The 18,284-nt window shown below is 27.5% G+C and overlaps 1 protein-coding gene across 1 annotated transcript in view; it reads left to right on the forward strand.

Moving 5' to 3' along the window:
* Positions 1-18,284, forward strand: part of LOC142332775 (DNA-dependent protein kinase catalytic subunit-like) — a 366,245-nt gene that overhangs the window by 237,076 nt on the left and 110,885 nt on the right. Inside the window, exons 42-45 of the mRNA XM_075379394.1 lie at positions 10,122-10,290; positions 13,334-13,438; positions 16,707-16,844; positions 17,667-17,911. Coding sequence (XP_075235509.1) covers positions 10,122-10,290; positions 13,334-13,438; positions 16,707-16,844; positions 17,667-17,911 — 657 coding nt within the window. The remainder of the gene's footprint in view (positions 1-10,121; positions 10,291-13,333; positions 13,439-16,706; positions 16,845-17,666; positions 17,912-18,284) is intronic.

Consider the following 18,284-nt stretch of genomic DNA (forward strand, 5'->3'; position numbering starts at 1 on the left):
AACATTATATTGAGATCAGTGATAACAAGGATTTAAATTTAAAAAAAAAATTTTTAATAAATTTGTCACAAATTGATTAAGTATAAAACAAAAGATATTCTCATTTTGTTTTAATTGCTTGAAAGTTTAATTAGACTAACGTGTAATAAGTCTGCAATAAAACTGATGAGAGAATGGACAAAAGAAAAGGACCATTTTTTTTTCTACAGGATTCAGACATGAACAAAGGGCTGTAAATGTGTAATTAACCTAATTTTTATTTTTGTCCAAACAGAAACAATTACTAGATTTTAAACAAAACCAAAATGGTATTGACAGTATCAAAAATGTTATAATTTTTTTTTATATAAAGAAGACTTTACATTAGGAATAAAACATTTGATTTTGTCTAACCAAAACCTTAAATTTTTATTTTTAGTATGAGAATTTACATTCATCAGGGAGAATTTATTTAAAATGATTAAAAACAGAAAAGCATAAACTTAGACATACCTTCTGAGGGTTTAAACATATCCAGAGTGAATTAACCATTAAAATCACTGGGCATTTTAAGATAACTTGGACTCCTTTCTTTCGTTGTCTCCCATGATACAACAAACATTGCAATATTGTTTCTAATTGTAAATATGTATAATTCCTTGAGGTTATAAATGTAAACATTTGAAAAAATTACATTAATTATAGTAATAAACTCAAAGTAAATGCAAAATTATTAAGACAAATTTATCTGGATTTCTATTGTCAGAATGATAGAAAATAAATACCTTGCTCTTTAAAGAGCTTAAACCTAATTAATGCAATGTCCTCAGAGTAATGAAACAAAAACACATGTTTAGTTTAGCTTTAGGGTATTTCTGACCAACCAACAGAGGTCATGTTACCATATACTGCACAAGTTTGTCATCATATGATTATCCACTCTACAACAGGTCCCTTGCCCAAGATTTGTTTCCCTTCTCTTCTGTAACCAGCTAAACCTTTGAGTTCCTAGATAGTTTCCATTTCCTTTTAAATCATCTATAATTTTTCATATTTTTTAAAGTTTTTTCTGACTCTTCCACTCAGTTAGTTAGCATTGTCAGATTTCATCTCAGAACTCACAGGAGGTTGCCACTTTTTCAGTACAGAAACATGTTCCTTTTACTTGCTGTGGAGATATAAGTAAAAAAAAGAAGAAAAGAAAGTTAATTGTTTATTATTGAAAAATTCTATTAATATTGCATATGAAGCTTGAATTGATATCTTCATCTCATTCCTTTTCTGTTCAGAAATTTAAAAATATAATATGTAATAAATACATTTTTCTTATATTTCCTTATATTAAAGATTTTAGAAAAAAATAAGCTGTTTCTGTTATTCAGAGGTGGCTTATAACTCTGAAAACAAAAGTTGGAAGATAAAGACATTAGAACTGCAGATTTTTTTGTTACATGAAAACTTTTAAGGTAATATTGTCAGGTCCAATATTACTTGTTAGATTGATATCTATTCTAGCTATAAAAACAAATATGTATGTATGTATCTATTATTTTTTTTAATTAATTATTTTAAGAATCATACTCCTCTGTACTATATACAAATATATTTATTTTATTAGATCAACCAAAGTACAGAATAATTAAAGTAGGATGCCCTCTTATTCCACTATATATGCAGGAGTGCTTTCACAATTTACTCACATTAGCTGCATTATATAACCCACCTAGGGGGGGGTCTAGTGGTGAATTTGTCTTCCCAAATCAGCTGATTTGGAAGTCGAAAGTTCCAGAATTCAAGTCCTAGTAAAGGCAGTTATTTTTACACGGATTTGAATACTAGATCATGGATACCAGTGTTCTTTGGTGTTTGGTTGGTTGGTGGTAATTAACCACACATCTCAGAAATGGTCGAACTGAGACTGTACAAGACTACACTTCATTTACACTCATATATATCATGCTCATTCATCCTCTGAAGTATTATCTGAACAGTAGTTACCAAAGGCTAAACAGGAAAAAGAAAAAAAAAGAAAGCTGCATTATATATTCATCTCAAATTACATTACAAACTTCGTAATACATAACATATCAAAATTTAAAACCCGTAATTTTTTTATTTTAAATTTTTATTCAGTTAAATTAAAAATTAAAACAAAATTTAAAAATGTGAAAAATTAATTAAAATTAAATTGTAAACATTTTTACATACGTAAAAATATGATGTCAAGGCTTAAAATCAAATTAAAAATTAAAATTAAAATCAAATAAAATAAAAATAATTTTAAGTAAAGCAATTATGCATGTTGCCCATTTAACTGTACTTACTTTCCTATACTGATTGAAATTTAACCTTTTCCCATCACAATGATCCGCGGTTGATTAGCGCTCTGTGAAAATATGTTGGTATCTGATTGCCTCCCTACATAGTTTTATGCTACCCTCTTCTGAAAAAAATTTCAAAAAATTACAGTATATTAAAGAGATTTAACAGATTCTGACAAAAAAAAACCATTACGATTGGATACTTTTTATGCCTGTGACAAAAACAAATTGAAACAGTACAAAAATTACAATAATTTAATTGCAGAATTTTTTTGCGCATTTCTACCACGTTTTTAATTAGTGAAATTTTTGTTTTGTGTTTATGAAACATAGTTTGCTGATTAAAAAAATAATACTTTCAAGCAAATCGGTTGAAAATTGGGCAAAATATGATGAAAAACCCGTGTCATAAATCACAGATTAGTAACATATGTTAGTATAAGTGAAAGTAGATTCAGAAAAGTACGTTTTATAAAAATCCCCAGCACTGAAAAAGGTATTCAAAAAACAATTGACAAAAAACAATTTTTACTGTATAGTATTATTCATTACGAATTGTTATGTGTTACATGTTTACCGATATCATTTGTCAGAAAAGATATTTATAGACCTCAAGTAAATTTATGACCACATATTCCTTTTTTGTGTGTGCCATATAACATAATTTATTATGTGTTTCAATATATCAATATGTTGCTAATATAATAAGCTATTTTTGTAAATAATAAATAAATCCGTAATCCTTATAGCAATTATAATACACAAGTCACACACACATACAAGCACATTTCTGAGAAAAAATGGTCATATTCTTTCTAGTCTAAACAAAACATTTTACATCGTATAAATGTCGGTCAAATTGTGTAATAAAACTGATTCCTTTGTGAATACAAAACAAAGTAACCGACTTAGATGCCATATAAAATGATTTTGTAACAGCGTTTTAAAACTGATGCCGTACATAGCCAGTTTAATGGATACATGATCTGAAAAGGTTTTAAATTATACATCACTATCAAAATAGATGGTAGTGCTATCTACTGCAGCTTTCAAAATACTGTTATATTCTCTGTGAAGGTTGTTCATATTAAATTTATTTTTTTAATGTTTATATATACATATATATATATATATATATATATATATATATATATATAGTATCTTTCTAAAATATTTAATCCCTTATTATTTTTACTTATATTATATTTTTTAGTTTTCAGTATTTTTAAATTTATCTCAATATCATTAGATATTGTATGTTTATTCTAATCAGTTGATCAGATACATTAGAGAAATCCAGTTAACCTTTTTTATAATTTTTAAAATTTTCCAAGAATCTAGCTTTAAATGATCTAGTAGTCTTACCTATCTAAATGTGGTCACAATTATTACTTTCAATTTTATAAATGCCACTCAAATTATTTAAATCAGATGAATAATTTTTATTACTTATTAGATGTTTTATTATATGTGGTTATTTGTCTGTTACGCGAGTTTAAATTTATTATCATCAAAACCCTTGTAATATGTTCAACTATTCTATCAGTATATATATATATATATATATATTTTAAATATAAACTGTTAACATTTTGTTTGCTGTTTAATATTATTAGATGTATATTATTTTTAATTTTTGACATTTGTTTATTATATATATTATCTACTAAAGAATTATCATAACCATTATATAAGGCAATTTGTTTTATAATATCGTTTTGTTTAATTTACTTTTATTTTCGTTATACTTTGTATAATTAATTCCTGTATTTACCATGTCTGTGTAAGTACCAATTTTGTGTGACCACAGGTGATTTGAAGTTCTATATGTAGTGGTTTTGTTAGATGTGGGTTTCTTATATACTGAAGTTGTACATTGATTATTTTCATTATTAATTTCAATATAAACATCTAAATATATATTTTTTTTAGCAATTTCAAAGGCAATCCACTGTAGAAGGAATTTAATTTGCTCAAAATGATTAAATGCTTGTTACACTTAACTGAATTATAGACTATAAAATTATCATCAACATATCTAATCCATAATAAAATATCATGCGTATGAGTTATCCCATAAACAACTTTACTTTCAAACTCCTGTAAATAAACCTCAGATAAAATGGATGACAAAGGAAAACCCATTGGTATAGTGTTTTCCTGGGTGTAATATTTGTCATTAAATTTAAAATAATTCTGTTTGCATATATTTCTTATAATAGCAATAATATTTTCAATAAATAAGGAATCTTCATGATATTGTATTAATTTATTTTTTATTATGATAATAGTTTTTTCTGTGGGTATACTAGGATACATATTACAAATATGTATCCTAGTATGCCCACAGCTAACCATTCTAGTTAATCATTAATTTTTAAGTTTTTTAATTTATTACTAATTCGTATCCATTTTCTATATTGTATTTGTAACCGAAATTTATTTTGTTTCTAAGTATTTTATCAATTATTTTAGAGACAATGTAAGAAGGAGCAGTTTTGAAGCCGCATAGGTATACCTGATTTGTGTATTTTTGGTAGTCAAGTTATAGGTGCACTTGGGTCATAAGGGTACAACCTAGTGTGATATGTTAAATAATTTTTATAATTGAAAATGTTGTGGTGTTTTATTATTAAACTTTTATTAATTCTTAGAAATTTCTTAGTAGGGTCCTTTATTTTCTTGAAATCATTCTCCATTATATATTGTTCCATCAAATTTTTATATTTATTAGATTACATGATGACTGGCGTATTAGTTTTATCTGATTTCAAAATGATATTATAATTATTATTTATTTTTCAGATTACAAATTATTTTTTTATTATAATTATTAAAAGGTTTCTAGTCTATATTTCCTCGTTTTATACCATAAATTTTATTATTGGTAGTCAAGTTATAGGTGCACTTGGGTCATAAGGGTACAACCTAGTGTGATATGTTAAATAATTTTTATAATTGAAAATGTTGTGGTGTTTTATTATTAAACTTTTATTAATTCTTAGAAATTTCTTAGTAGGGTCCTTTATTTTCTTGAAATCATTCTCCATTATATATTGTTCCATCAAATTTTTATATTTATTAGATTACATGATGACTGGCGTATTAGTTTTATCTGATTTCAAAATGATATTATAATTATTATTTATTTTTCAGATTACAAATTATTTTTTTATTATAATTATTAAAAGGTTTCTAGTCTATATTTACTCGTTTTATACCATAAATTTTATTACTAATGCTGTTACATAAAATGTTTTTATCATTAGGATTTGCTTTATTTACATTTATTTTGGACTCTACCATAGTATTCTTAACAATATCATTCTTATCATCCTTTGCTAAATTAAATTTGCACGCGTTAGCTACAATAAACTGCTCATCATTATCAAGGTTAAATTTATCAAATCAGTACACTTATCAGGAAATGAACCTGAATTTTCATGCATATTGACTAGTTGTAAATTATCATAACATTATCTCCCAATGAATTTTCCTGTAACGTGAAACAACCAAATCCTTTATTATTATTATATCTATTAAGATTATAATTATGGTTATCTTTACTCTTGTAATTACTATTAAAATTTATTAAAGTACCAATTTTATTATATTCGTTGTCTTTAAGCTTCTTTTTATACATTTCAATATTGTCCCTAATCAAATTAGATACGTAATCAAATATAAGATTACCAAAAATTTTTACCAAGTATAAATGTGTATTGTATAAATCAATATTTACTAATTTTTTTTTATAATATGCATATCTGATTTCTTGTTTTACCCTAAATTTTTCAGAAAATTCTTTTGTTTTATTTATACATTTATTAATTTGGCAATTTTTTTTAATATTGAGCGTGGTTATATAGATATCGCATTTAATTTAAGGTATACTTTGTTGAATTTGATTGATTGCATTATATTACTAAGTTTAACATATAACTTGTAAAATTTAAATATGTATATATATATATATATATATATATATATATATATATATAAATAACTTAATCCACCAAGTACAGAATAAAATTAAATTAGGTAGGATGACACTCATTAAATATATACAAAAGTACTTTTACGATTTTCTCACATCTTCAGTTGATCCAATCGTTTAATTGATGACGTAAAATTACATATTATAAATAGACAACATTAACAAAATAAAATCTTGATAAATACAATAAAATAAAATTTTTTAAAACTTTGATATAAACTTTAAAATGGAATTAAAATTATTTTTTTTCCTTTTAAATTTAAGATTTAAAATCAAATTAAAAGTTTAAGTTAAAACTTCCATGTATAAAAATATATCATCAAATAATAAAAATATTAATTAAAAGTTAAATGATAAATATCATCTATGTATATCTAATAACATATAAATAATTTTGAAAAAATTAAATTCATACTATAATGGGTTAAAATTTACTTGTGAAATTTTTATAGATAGGACAATAAATTACTTAGATGTTAATGCTGAAATTAATAAAAATAATCATTTTATAATGTCAGTATATAGAAAACCCACTACTAATAAAACCACAATACATACGAGGGTTATTTTTTTTTCAAGGTCCGATTGGTCACGAAATTAAAACCACAGTGAAAATAAAAAATTTTTTATTTGTAACAAGTACTTACATAGTTACTTTACTATTTCTCTACATAGTCGCCACTCCGATTTAGACATTTGTCGTAGTGTGGTACCAACTTTCCAATACCTTCGTCATAAAACGGAGCCGCCTGTGTTTTCAGCCATGTTTCTACGTTGGTCTGCAGCTCGATGTCTGCCAAAATTTTGTCCTCCTAGCCAGCATTTCATGTGAGCAAAGAGGTGAAAATCGGATGGAGCCAAGTCCGTGCTATATGGTGGGTGATCAAACACTTCCCAACGAAAACGCTATAGGAGCTTCTTTGTTACAGCTGCAGTGTGTGGCCGAGCATTGTCATGGAGAAAGACAATGCCTGATGACAACATTCCTCTCCGCTTATTCTGAATTGCCCTTCATAGATGTTGAAGAGTCATGCAGTATGAGGCTGCAGTGATGGTCATGCCACGTACCATGAATTCCACCAAGAGAACTCCATTCCGGTCCCAGAACACAGTAGTCATACACTTTCTGTTGGAGAAGGTTCACCTGAACTTCTTTGGTTTACTGGGAGAATGAGAATGCATCCACTGTTTGGATTGTTCTTTCGTTTCTTCAGTTTCGAAATGGACCCATATCTCGTCCCCTGTGACAATTTTGTTCAAAAAATCTTCTCCTTTATTGTGGTAGCGCTGGAGAAACATTAGAGAGGCGTCCATTCTCATTGCTTTGTGATGGTCGGACAGCATCTTGGGAATCCATTTTGCACACAGTTTGTGGTACTGAAGTCTCTCACTCACAGTGGTATAGAGAGCTGACCTTGAAATTTCAGGAAATGAATCACTCAATACAGAAATTGAGAATTGACGATTTTATCGAATTGCCTCATCCACTCGCTCAACGAGATCATCGGTTGACACTCGCTTCCTTCCCTGACCGCCTTCATCATGAACATCTGTACGTCCTGCTTTAAAGTTCCTGCACCATTGTCACACTTTGCTGTCACTCATTGAAGTTTCACCGTACACATTACTTATTCGTCTATGAATTTCAGCTGCATTACACCCCTCAGCCTGAAGAAATCAAAATTACTGCACCCACTTCACACTTGGCAGGAGATGCTATTGTTGTAGACATGTTTATGTACTAGCTGCGTGTTCAGAACTAAATGTGATTGAAGATTAAGTGTGATTGAAGGTCGAGCTAGAGATGTTGCACAACACATTTCGCAAAGGTTCATCCGATTTTTGCGCGTGTTTTTATTTTGCGACCGATCGGACCTTGAAAAAAAAATAACCCTCATAGATATTTTAATCATCCATGTCACAGAAAATTAATTCATATACAAACATGGTTAATAAAGTAATTAATTGCGCAGAATATATGAAAATAAAAATAAATTAAACAAAGAAGTAGATGTAAAACAAATTGCTATATATAATGGTTATGATGAATTTGTTATTGATAATATATATAAAAAACAAACATTAAAAATTAACAATAATACATGCCTTACCAACAAATGAAACACAAAAATTGACAATTTATGTTTAAAATATGTACATACTGATAGCATAGTTGAAAGTATTACAAAGGTTTATGATAAAAATAAGTTTAAACCTCAGAAAAACTATCACATAAATTATGTAAAAAAACATTAGATATACTGATTCACATATTATATATAATTTGGGTGGAATTTACAAAATACAATGTAACAACTGTGACTACATTTATATAGAAAAGATCACTAGATCTTTCAAAACCAAATTTTCTGAACATTTCAGATATTATAAAAATGGAAATTTGGGATTTTCTCAAGTTTCTGACCATCTTATTGATAATAAACATTCAATATCTGATATTTACACTAATTTGGAAGTATTACAAATCAAGAAATGTAATTATAAATAATAAAAATAATAGGTTTAGACATTTTAAAGAGATTTTATAAATATAAATATAAAAATGGATTCAGCTTCAGCAACCAACAGCATGAATATGACATGATTATAAAGGCTGCAATAGATAGCAGAAATTTATCAAATATTATTAATTTTTAGTTTAATTTATTTAAAATCCTACACAGTAACATAATATTGGCTAGCCAAACCACACACACATATATTCATTCTTTTTTAACATATTTATCATTTAACTTTTAATTAATATTTTTATTAATTGACAACATATTTTTATATATGGAAGTTTTAACTTTAACTTTTAATTTGATTTTAAATCTTAAATTTAAAAGAAAAAAAAAAAATTAATTCCATTTTGATTTGAATTGATTTTAAAGTTTATATCCAAAGTTTTAAAAAAATTTGTTTTATTGTATTTATCAAGATTTAATTTTGTTAATGTTGTGTATTTATATGTAATTTTACGTGAACAATTAAAAAATTGGATCAACTGAAGATGCGAGAGAATCGTGAAAGTATTCTTGTGTATATATGATATAAGGTAAGTGTCATCCTGCCTTATTTAATTTTATTCTGTACAGTGGATCAAGTTAATTTATTTATATTTGTATAATAGTACAGAGGAATATGAGTCTTGAAATTGATTTTAAAAATATTATTTATATATATATAGCTGCATTTCAGAAAGCCTTTGTTCATATTTAGTAACTAGCAACTATGATATTTTTGTGCTGCTTGTTATTTTGCAGAGTATGCAGGACTCTTGATTTTTTTATTGCTGTCGACTTTCCTGCATCCAGAATTTTTTTCATAAGTCTTACTTTAAGTAAAATCTAAAAGCTTAACAAAGTAAGTTTTTTGCAGATATTAAATAACGTAAAAGTAAATAGTAATCCTTTTTTAGTTTTGATTTCTTGTAATTGGTGTCAAATCAAAGTATAAAATAAATTATTAGCTGTTGTTTTTAACTTTGTATCAACTCCACTAACTTAAATTTAAAAGACTTGAAAAAGTTTTTTTTTTTAGTTTTAGGGTTTTTTAAGTTTTATTTTCATAAAAAAAATTATTGAAATATTCTTAGACCAAGTGCGTGTTTAAATGGGTATATATGTATCATGACAGTTTATATTAATTGTTTCTCATTCTCGCTTAAATTGCTCAATGCTTCAAGACCTTAAATGCATGCAAATAATCAACAGTGTCACTTTTTTTGAGTAGCATAACTATTCGATTTTTGTTGTATAACTTATGCTAACTTATTTTGTCTAAGTGATATTATTTTTAAGTTATTCTTACTTGTTTTGCAGGAAATGAAAATTGATACGTCTTGGCGTCATTCAAGTACTGTAAATTTTCCAGCTTTTGCTAAAACATTACCTAGTCAAATGGGCTCTTTGGATGTAATGCCTTCTACATCATTATCCACATCGTTAACTGAGAGAAAGTCGCTTACGTTTGAACCAACACCTGGTCAAGGTATTCTTGATACCATTTTATTTGTTTGTTTTTTTTTTTAAAAAAAAAAAGATTGTTACTAGTTTAATAAATCTTAGAAGTCTAAGCATCTTAGATATAATGAAATGGACAAATTAGTGAAATGGAAGAAATTAATAGCAAATATATTTTGTTAAACATAAATATATATGAAAAATTGTAAACATCTAATTAACTTTGATTGTTGTGCATTTTATCAGCCATCAGTTTAAAGGTGCAACCAAAATATGTACTATTGAAATTAAAATTTCAATATACATTATTGTATGTTATAGTAATAATGATTGATATTTTTGATGTATATTTTTATGAGTTTTTAATTACCTCATCGTTTTTGTAATTTAACTAACATACCACTAGCCCTGAAGTCTGTAGAAGCTGTTAGTTGCCCAGTTTTGTCTAGAAATAGCAAAACAATAATTCAGTGCTCTACTTGCCTCAATTTACTGCACATTTCTATAACATGTCCCAGTATGAACGTAGAACTCTTAAATATATACTGTCGGAAAATAAACTGAATGAATGGGAATGCCAACAGTACATAACTGATAGAAGGAAAAGCATTCTTAAATTTGACATATTAAGTACTGTCGAAGAACAAAAAAATAAAGTCGATAGTTAATAAAATTAATTAATCAAATGGTAAACATGGAAAAATGATTTCAGAACAGCTGCAGTCATTTAAATATGAACTCAGTCAAATCAAGTGTTACATTTAGTTAATAATGACATTCAGGAATTATAAGTGACAATTTGGATATGGCATCCTCTGAGATCAAGGTGAAAATTTGGAAAAAACTAATTGAAAAAGTAGCTCAAGCATTGGATCATCCATTTGATAATAACAAAATTATTATAACCCATAGACTTCCTACGATAATTTCAAAAACCTAAAGCAAGAATGGCAAGTTAATATGTTCATAATAATTAGGTTTATTAGGAGGGCAACAAAAGAGAAGTGAAGAAATTTAGAACTCAGATAAGCTTCAAAAAGAAATAACAAGGAATAAAACATTGGAAATGGTTCAGATTGGGCCTTAGATCTTTTACCAAATTGCTTCCATATTATTATTTAAATGACAAATTACATATAATTCATGAAACAGATAGATGGCTGGGAGCCAACAGAAACATTTACCTTGACAGATCAAAAAGACAGTTAAGATTTACTGCAGGATTCAAACTTATCATTTAAATATTTGAAGTATCTAAACACATACAGAAAAGCAGTATCTCTAATAAATTATTTGTTAACAACATTATAATAGATATATTGATTATCTCTGAAACTAATCACTTTGGTCTCTCCCTACCAGATGATAAGTTCTCTGCTGCATCATTAAAATAAGAATAAGATGGAATAAGGTACAGCAATTATGCGGAACTAATAATTTTTTTTATTTTTTAGTTTAAGGAATAGTGGGATGTTATTACTTTGTTTGCTAATGCCTACTACCTACTTTTAAATTTTATATGTTCCAATTTTATGTATGCCAATTTTTTTCTATTCTTGTCTGTTATCCTATTATATACATGTAGTATCATTATCTGAATTCATTATTAATTCTTTTGCTCATGCATATTAAGTTTTATTCTTTATAATTTTTTTTTTTTTTTTTAATAAGAATACTTTTAATTGTCATGGCATAAACTGCAAGTGATATTTTTGATTTGAAAAACAACAAAGAAACACAATGTATGCCGGTTATGAATAATTCTTATAGCGATGGGGAAAAACATGACAAAGTAAAATCATCAGGGAAATCAGACAATAATGACTTATACTAAATGACACATTTAGTTGAGGCTGTTATTTTAAATGGAGATGTTCTGAAGTATTATTCTTTCTAAAAAAAATTGCAATTCAGTCAGACAGTTCAGTCAGTCGTAACATGTATTACATCATTCTTTTTAATACATATGTATTTATAAATGAGTTGACAGATTTCAACAATTAATTGTGATTAATGACTGATTATAATGTTCTGATTCATCCAGAAATCTTTTCCTTTACACTTAAACCTCCTTAATCTATATTATTATATTTTATTATCTTATTGTAGCTATCATATAGGCTATGTGGCTGTTCTTATACAAACTGTCAATAACTGGACAGAATGTCTTTTTGATAAAAGACATAAGAAAGTCATAAGAAAGTCATGGTGTATGCTACTCCATAGACTCAACTAAACGTGTCATTGTGTATAAAAACATCAGACTATCATGATCATACCTATTCTCAAGAGTTTATTGCAACACAATTTGTAGACTAATTAAGAACTGTACCATGTCATAGATTGAAGAAAAAGCCCAAACCCTTATTGAACAATGCAATAACAACACTCAGGGAAAATATCAAGAAATCCATCTACAAATAAATAAAACTGATATTCTAAAACCTTTGATATTAACACCTTTGAAAAAAATATTTTTTAACAACATCCCTCTCCTGTCGACTTCCAAACAAAAACATACTATGACAGATTTGGTAAAATTAACACCAATAAACATGTCAATTCTGAAAACTCATTCCTTGTACTTGATCACAGTGTCTCCATAATTTATGTAATGTTCATCACTTCTATAAGGTAGATATGGATGTTTTCTATATTCCCATACTATTGGAACATTATTCATAGAATTATTCACATCATGCATTATCTCATGTAATTTTGATGTATTCTTGTATCTATCAAAATTTTGACAATAACATATCTTCAATAGATGAATATTGTCAAACAAACAAAGAATATCTGAAAATGATATTCCATTAGTGTTATTTGGTAAGTATTTACTGTACTATTTTCCCAAATCATCTGGAGAGATTAGTTCAGCAGAATTGGGCACAAAATTCTATCAAATTTATTATGTAATCCACATGCATGTATTCCTAATAATGAAAAGTCTAAATTTATCTGTGCCAATACTATGTTGTTAAAAGGTGTTCTAAAACTAATCAGTTTACATATTGTAGCACATTTTTTGATGGTATTGTGTTTAGGTAAATTATTATATTCCATTTCAGTCAAATACCATGGAATTATGTCACAAAGACTTCTGCAAAAGGAGTACATACCAGTTATTGAGTTGTACTTAATCATATTTCTTTACTGCCACCTAATTGACACAGGTAATTGGGGATTTACTTTATATAACAGAAAAGGTATACTTATTTTTTTTAATTTTTAGAATAGCAAGTACAGGCTGTTGCTTAATAATAGTCACTGTGTTGGATGATAATGAATTTTGTTGCATATTTAAAAATGATGTGCCTAGCCAGGGCTCAAATGTGGAACGTCTAAATGAAGGCAGAGGCGTAACCATCCTATCATAAAAGTCAGCAAACATACAAACAGTAGTAATTTTAAAAAGTTGTTTGGTAGATTTTTATCAATTTATTTTTTTATTTTATAGTCAATATAATTTTTTTAATCATAACTAATGTAGTTATTAGTGATGGCTGACAACTATAAGTTGGTGATGATTTTACTGGAATATAAATTACACAGTGTTAGTAAAATAAAAGTACAAGATCTGATTATATAGCATCAGACTTTAGAACAGGAACAAATAGTTTACCAGAATGTTTGTTGAAAAGGTATTTTACTTTAAAATAAATTTCTCTGAGTTACATATTTCACCTAGAGTTCTTCCACCGTTTAAAACATATTCATAGTTTGTTTTTCGAATATCTAACGGGCACTTGTCTCTTTTTTGTCTCTATTTTGAAATCCCTTTGAGTGCTGACTTGCCTTGAAAGAGTCAGGAGTTGCACAAAGGTATGTCTAAGGAGTAGAGAGATTATTGAACCTTGTAGAATGCCATGTTTTGCAAAAAAAAGAAAGAAAAGTGAATAAGGTGTGATTCATGGGTTGAAGCATTGATAAATCTTCCAGTTACCACTTTGCCACAAATGTAGTCATTTGCATCTAATAACATCTTGTGGGTATTGAAAAACAGTTAGATAGTACTCCTTGTTGACAATTTGACTGTCAAGAGTATACTCATAATGAATCACACCCTGATAGTTGAAGAAAGTGATCTGATTGACTTTCATATTCCTTCATGAATACTGTGCCTTCTTCAACCAGGAAATTGTATAATTTTTCATTGAGATGATTGTTTCTTTTTTTCAGAATCATAACCATAGATGCAGGTTTCAACTCCAGTTATGATTTTCATTGTAAACTCAGGCTTGGCATTGTTGCAAAACAGCATGTCATTTGTTACATGCAGACCGTTTTTTTCTGGTCAGGGTGAGGAATTTCAATGCAAAGATCATCAGTCAAAATTTATTACATTTTTACTTCAATTTCTATTTCTCTAATTGTTATTCTATTATCTTTCTTCACTAACTGTTGAACTTTCTTAATAGTTTCTGAATTTTTGCTGATTGAAAGTGTGCCAGATGATCTGTTGTTCATATCTTATGTTCAGATATAATCTTTTAACGTCTCAAAAATTGAATGTGCACACTTTTTATCAATCTGTTCTGTGACTCTAAATATAAAGTAAAATGGAATGAGCACAAAGTAAATGTACAAATGGTATGGCTGATGACAGTAACTGTAGAATACAGTGATCTCTTACAAAATCTCATGTACTTCATACAGAATAAGGTTGTGGGTAATACTAGTCCCCATCTCATAGTGAAACTAGCTGGTGTGATGAAAAACGTAAGATCCAATACTAATTGAGTAGAGCTCGTATATATCTATTTGTATGTATATATTTGTATTTCATATAAACTTTGTTACATTAATATAACTGATTTAGTGATGAAATTAATTTAAAATAAAATTTATGAAAAAATCTCTAAATATCTGGAAATATGCTTCCAAAGGATTTTTTAGGACTGTAATCAAGTCTATCCCACAATGATATTGTACCTCATTTTAAATAGCACACAACTTAAATCAGTTTGTGAGACCCAGTTTAATATTATCAGTGAGACCAAGTCAAATATTATGTTTGATTTGTTATACTTGCTTATGTAATATATAGTTTTTGTCAAATTCAGCATATTTATAAATTCCACAAAGGTTAAGTCTGATGTTATCCCAGGCAGATATGTTCTATGTATCTCTGGGTGAATATGTATCTGGTTTGCCTAGCAGTGCATTTAGTGCAACCACTATACTTGAGTTTATATTTTCCTAATATGATCTTTTTTATGTTGTGTGACCATGGCAATTTTGTTTCTGTTTTGTAACCTTCATTAATCTTAGAGAAGGTTATTTTTTCCCTTTCAAAATCTCCACCAAAAAGCACACAAGATATTTTATTCAAACCAGATTACCATTTACCCACAGGTTTTGATTTTGATTTTTATCATATTCTATAAATCTCCATATATCTAGGGCAGTTTTCTTGATTTGGAACCAATGCAGCTCTTCCCTTGTTCATGTAACAAATGTACCTGCAGCTTATTACATCCTTGGATCTGGTTTGACAGGGCTTCGAATTGTCAGATTCATACAAGGTAAGACGAGTTCCTTCACAACCATACATGGTAAGATAGTTCCTTAACAGCCATGTTAAGGAACTATTCCCGACACACACCTATAGATAGAATTATTAACAACAACAAAATTATTAACCTTTGCAAACCTCGTAGAAGGGGGAAGTCACACGTGTAAAAATATTAACCACATCGTGGAAATTATATTAGTTTTAACCTTTCTAGGTTTTGCTGTTTTAATTTTTTATTGTTGTTGTTAAGCTTTTTCAATTCCTTTTTAGTCGCATTAGACAGCTGTAAATTGACACAAATTTGTAACAATCTTTTTTATTTGTTGAAAGTAAATCACTGCTACTCCATCTCCTCAGTCGTATAGTGCATGATGATTACTGAAGTACATGACATTTCTGGAATTGTTGTAATATGTATTTCCAGCATTATGAATTATAAAGAAAAAATGTTATTTGTTTTTATCTGGGATTTAAACTGCTAATGTATGCTGGATTAGACTGTAAATGTCATTGTTACTTGTGAAACTTGAAATGTCTCGTGGGTTACTATGTTGAAAATAAAAGGATTTGTAGTAAGAATAAAATAACAATGGTTAAAGGACCCTTAATTGAATTCCTAGAGATCACTGAAATTAAATAGTGTTGGGTGCAGTTTCCATTAGATCAAGCAATAGCAGCTGCAGGGATTTTTTTCTGGTGACTTTTTAAGCCTGTGTGTTTAATTATATCAATATATGTATTAGAAATTCTTAAAAATTAATTTTAATTATTTGAAATGCTCTTCTATATAACAGTTATTTTTTTCTTTTAATTTTATTCATTTAATTTCTTGTTTTGATCATCTCATTCATTCAACAAAACATAACTTGCCCTTCTTAATGTTATTTTAATTACTGGGTGCACACATTAATTAGTATTCTTTATAGCTTCCAGTTACAATCAATCTTCCTTTGGTGGAAGTTCTCTAGTGAGTCTGTCATATGGCCAAAGTAGATATGCATCTTCATCTACGTATGATGGGTTATCACGAAGCAGCTATAATGTAAGCAGCCCTTCTACATCAGGTGATTGCATAACTTTTTACAAAATTATTCTGTTTAGTTTCTTAATGAGAAAAAAGTATTATTATTATTGAAATTTTGATTACTAATATTTTTAATCATTTGTTTATTTTAAATAGTGTAAGTATGTATGAATGTAATGTGGATGGATTTTCACTTGTTTTCTGATGAATATTTGATGTTAGATCTGTAGAATTATTAGTCAAATAGTATTTCAGGCTTTTTTTTTCGAAGTGTTAAAAAATAGTGATTTCATGTAGTTATTTCCCCAAATAAAGGACAAGTATTAGAGCGTATTGTATTTAGCTGCAATTATAGGATTCTATCTGCAGTGTACATACTTTTAATTTATTTTTTTATAAAACAGGCAGTTATTTTGTAATAAGTAAAATAATATAGGCATCCGTTACTTAATATAATACAGTAAAAAAAAAAAAAAAAAAATATATAAAATAGTAAAATATTTCCAATAAAAATATATATACTGCACATTTTGTATTAAAAATCAAATTATTAAAATTTATTTTAAAAGTCTGGCTTTAATGTTAGATGCCCATCATATGATATGTTTATCATAAAAATATTATTATTTTTAATAAAGATTACTTAAAGAATGACTTTCTACTTTGTAAAGCATGCATCATCATTATCCTTCATCTGTGTCCTATGAGATCTAGCATCTAGGCTTCGGAAGCATTAGCTGCAGCATGCAGTTTTGCATGCTTTATTAGTAGCTAATGACAATAGGAGTCAATTCCATCTAAAATTTATTAAAAACAAAAGTACTTTTATTTTGTTTATCTAACCTAATTTTATGTTTGACAGGCATTCATGAACATAAATTTGTGGCACCAAGTTCACAAAGATTTCTTAAACATAATACACAGGCACGTAAGAGATATGCTGAAATACAAATTAGACGCAATGAAGGATTACACAGTGATCTTGTTAGAAAGAAACAAAAGTTAGAGAAAGATGTTAGTCTTACAAGAACATATAGGAAAGGTGACTTTCCTGATATTGAAATAACTTTTGAAGCTGTATTAAAACATTTGCAAGATTTGGCTGAGGTTTGTAACATTTTGTATTTCTAAAGTTGCATTATTTATCAATATTTTATTTTTCACTGACCATATGATGGTGTAAAAAATTTGTTTTAAAATTATTTACTCATAATATTTGCTAAAATTGAGGAATAAACTATTATAACTATAGATGAGTCTTATGTGATGTTCAACATTTTTCTATGTTTTGACACTAATTTTGAAAACTATAAAATATAATTAGGTAAAATTCTATAAACTTATGTAAATTAATACGTAGATGTCCAGAATAATGTTAAAAAGAAAGGTTACATTATGTCTACAAAATTATTTGTATATTACTGAATGGTAGATAATTTTTTATAAAATCATTTTCTAGTAAAAGGACATTTTTTAATTT

This window comes from Lycorma delicatula, chromosome 1, assembly GCF_047948215.1.
Source record: "Lycorma delicatula isolate Av1 chromosome 1, ASM4794821v1, whole genome shotgun sequence".
Taxonomy (NCBI): Eukaryota; Metazoa; Arthropoda; class Insecta; order Hemiptera; family Fulgoridae; genus Lycorma; species Lycorma delicatula.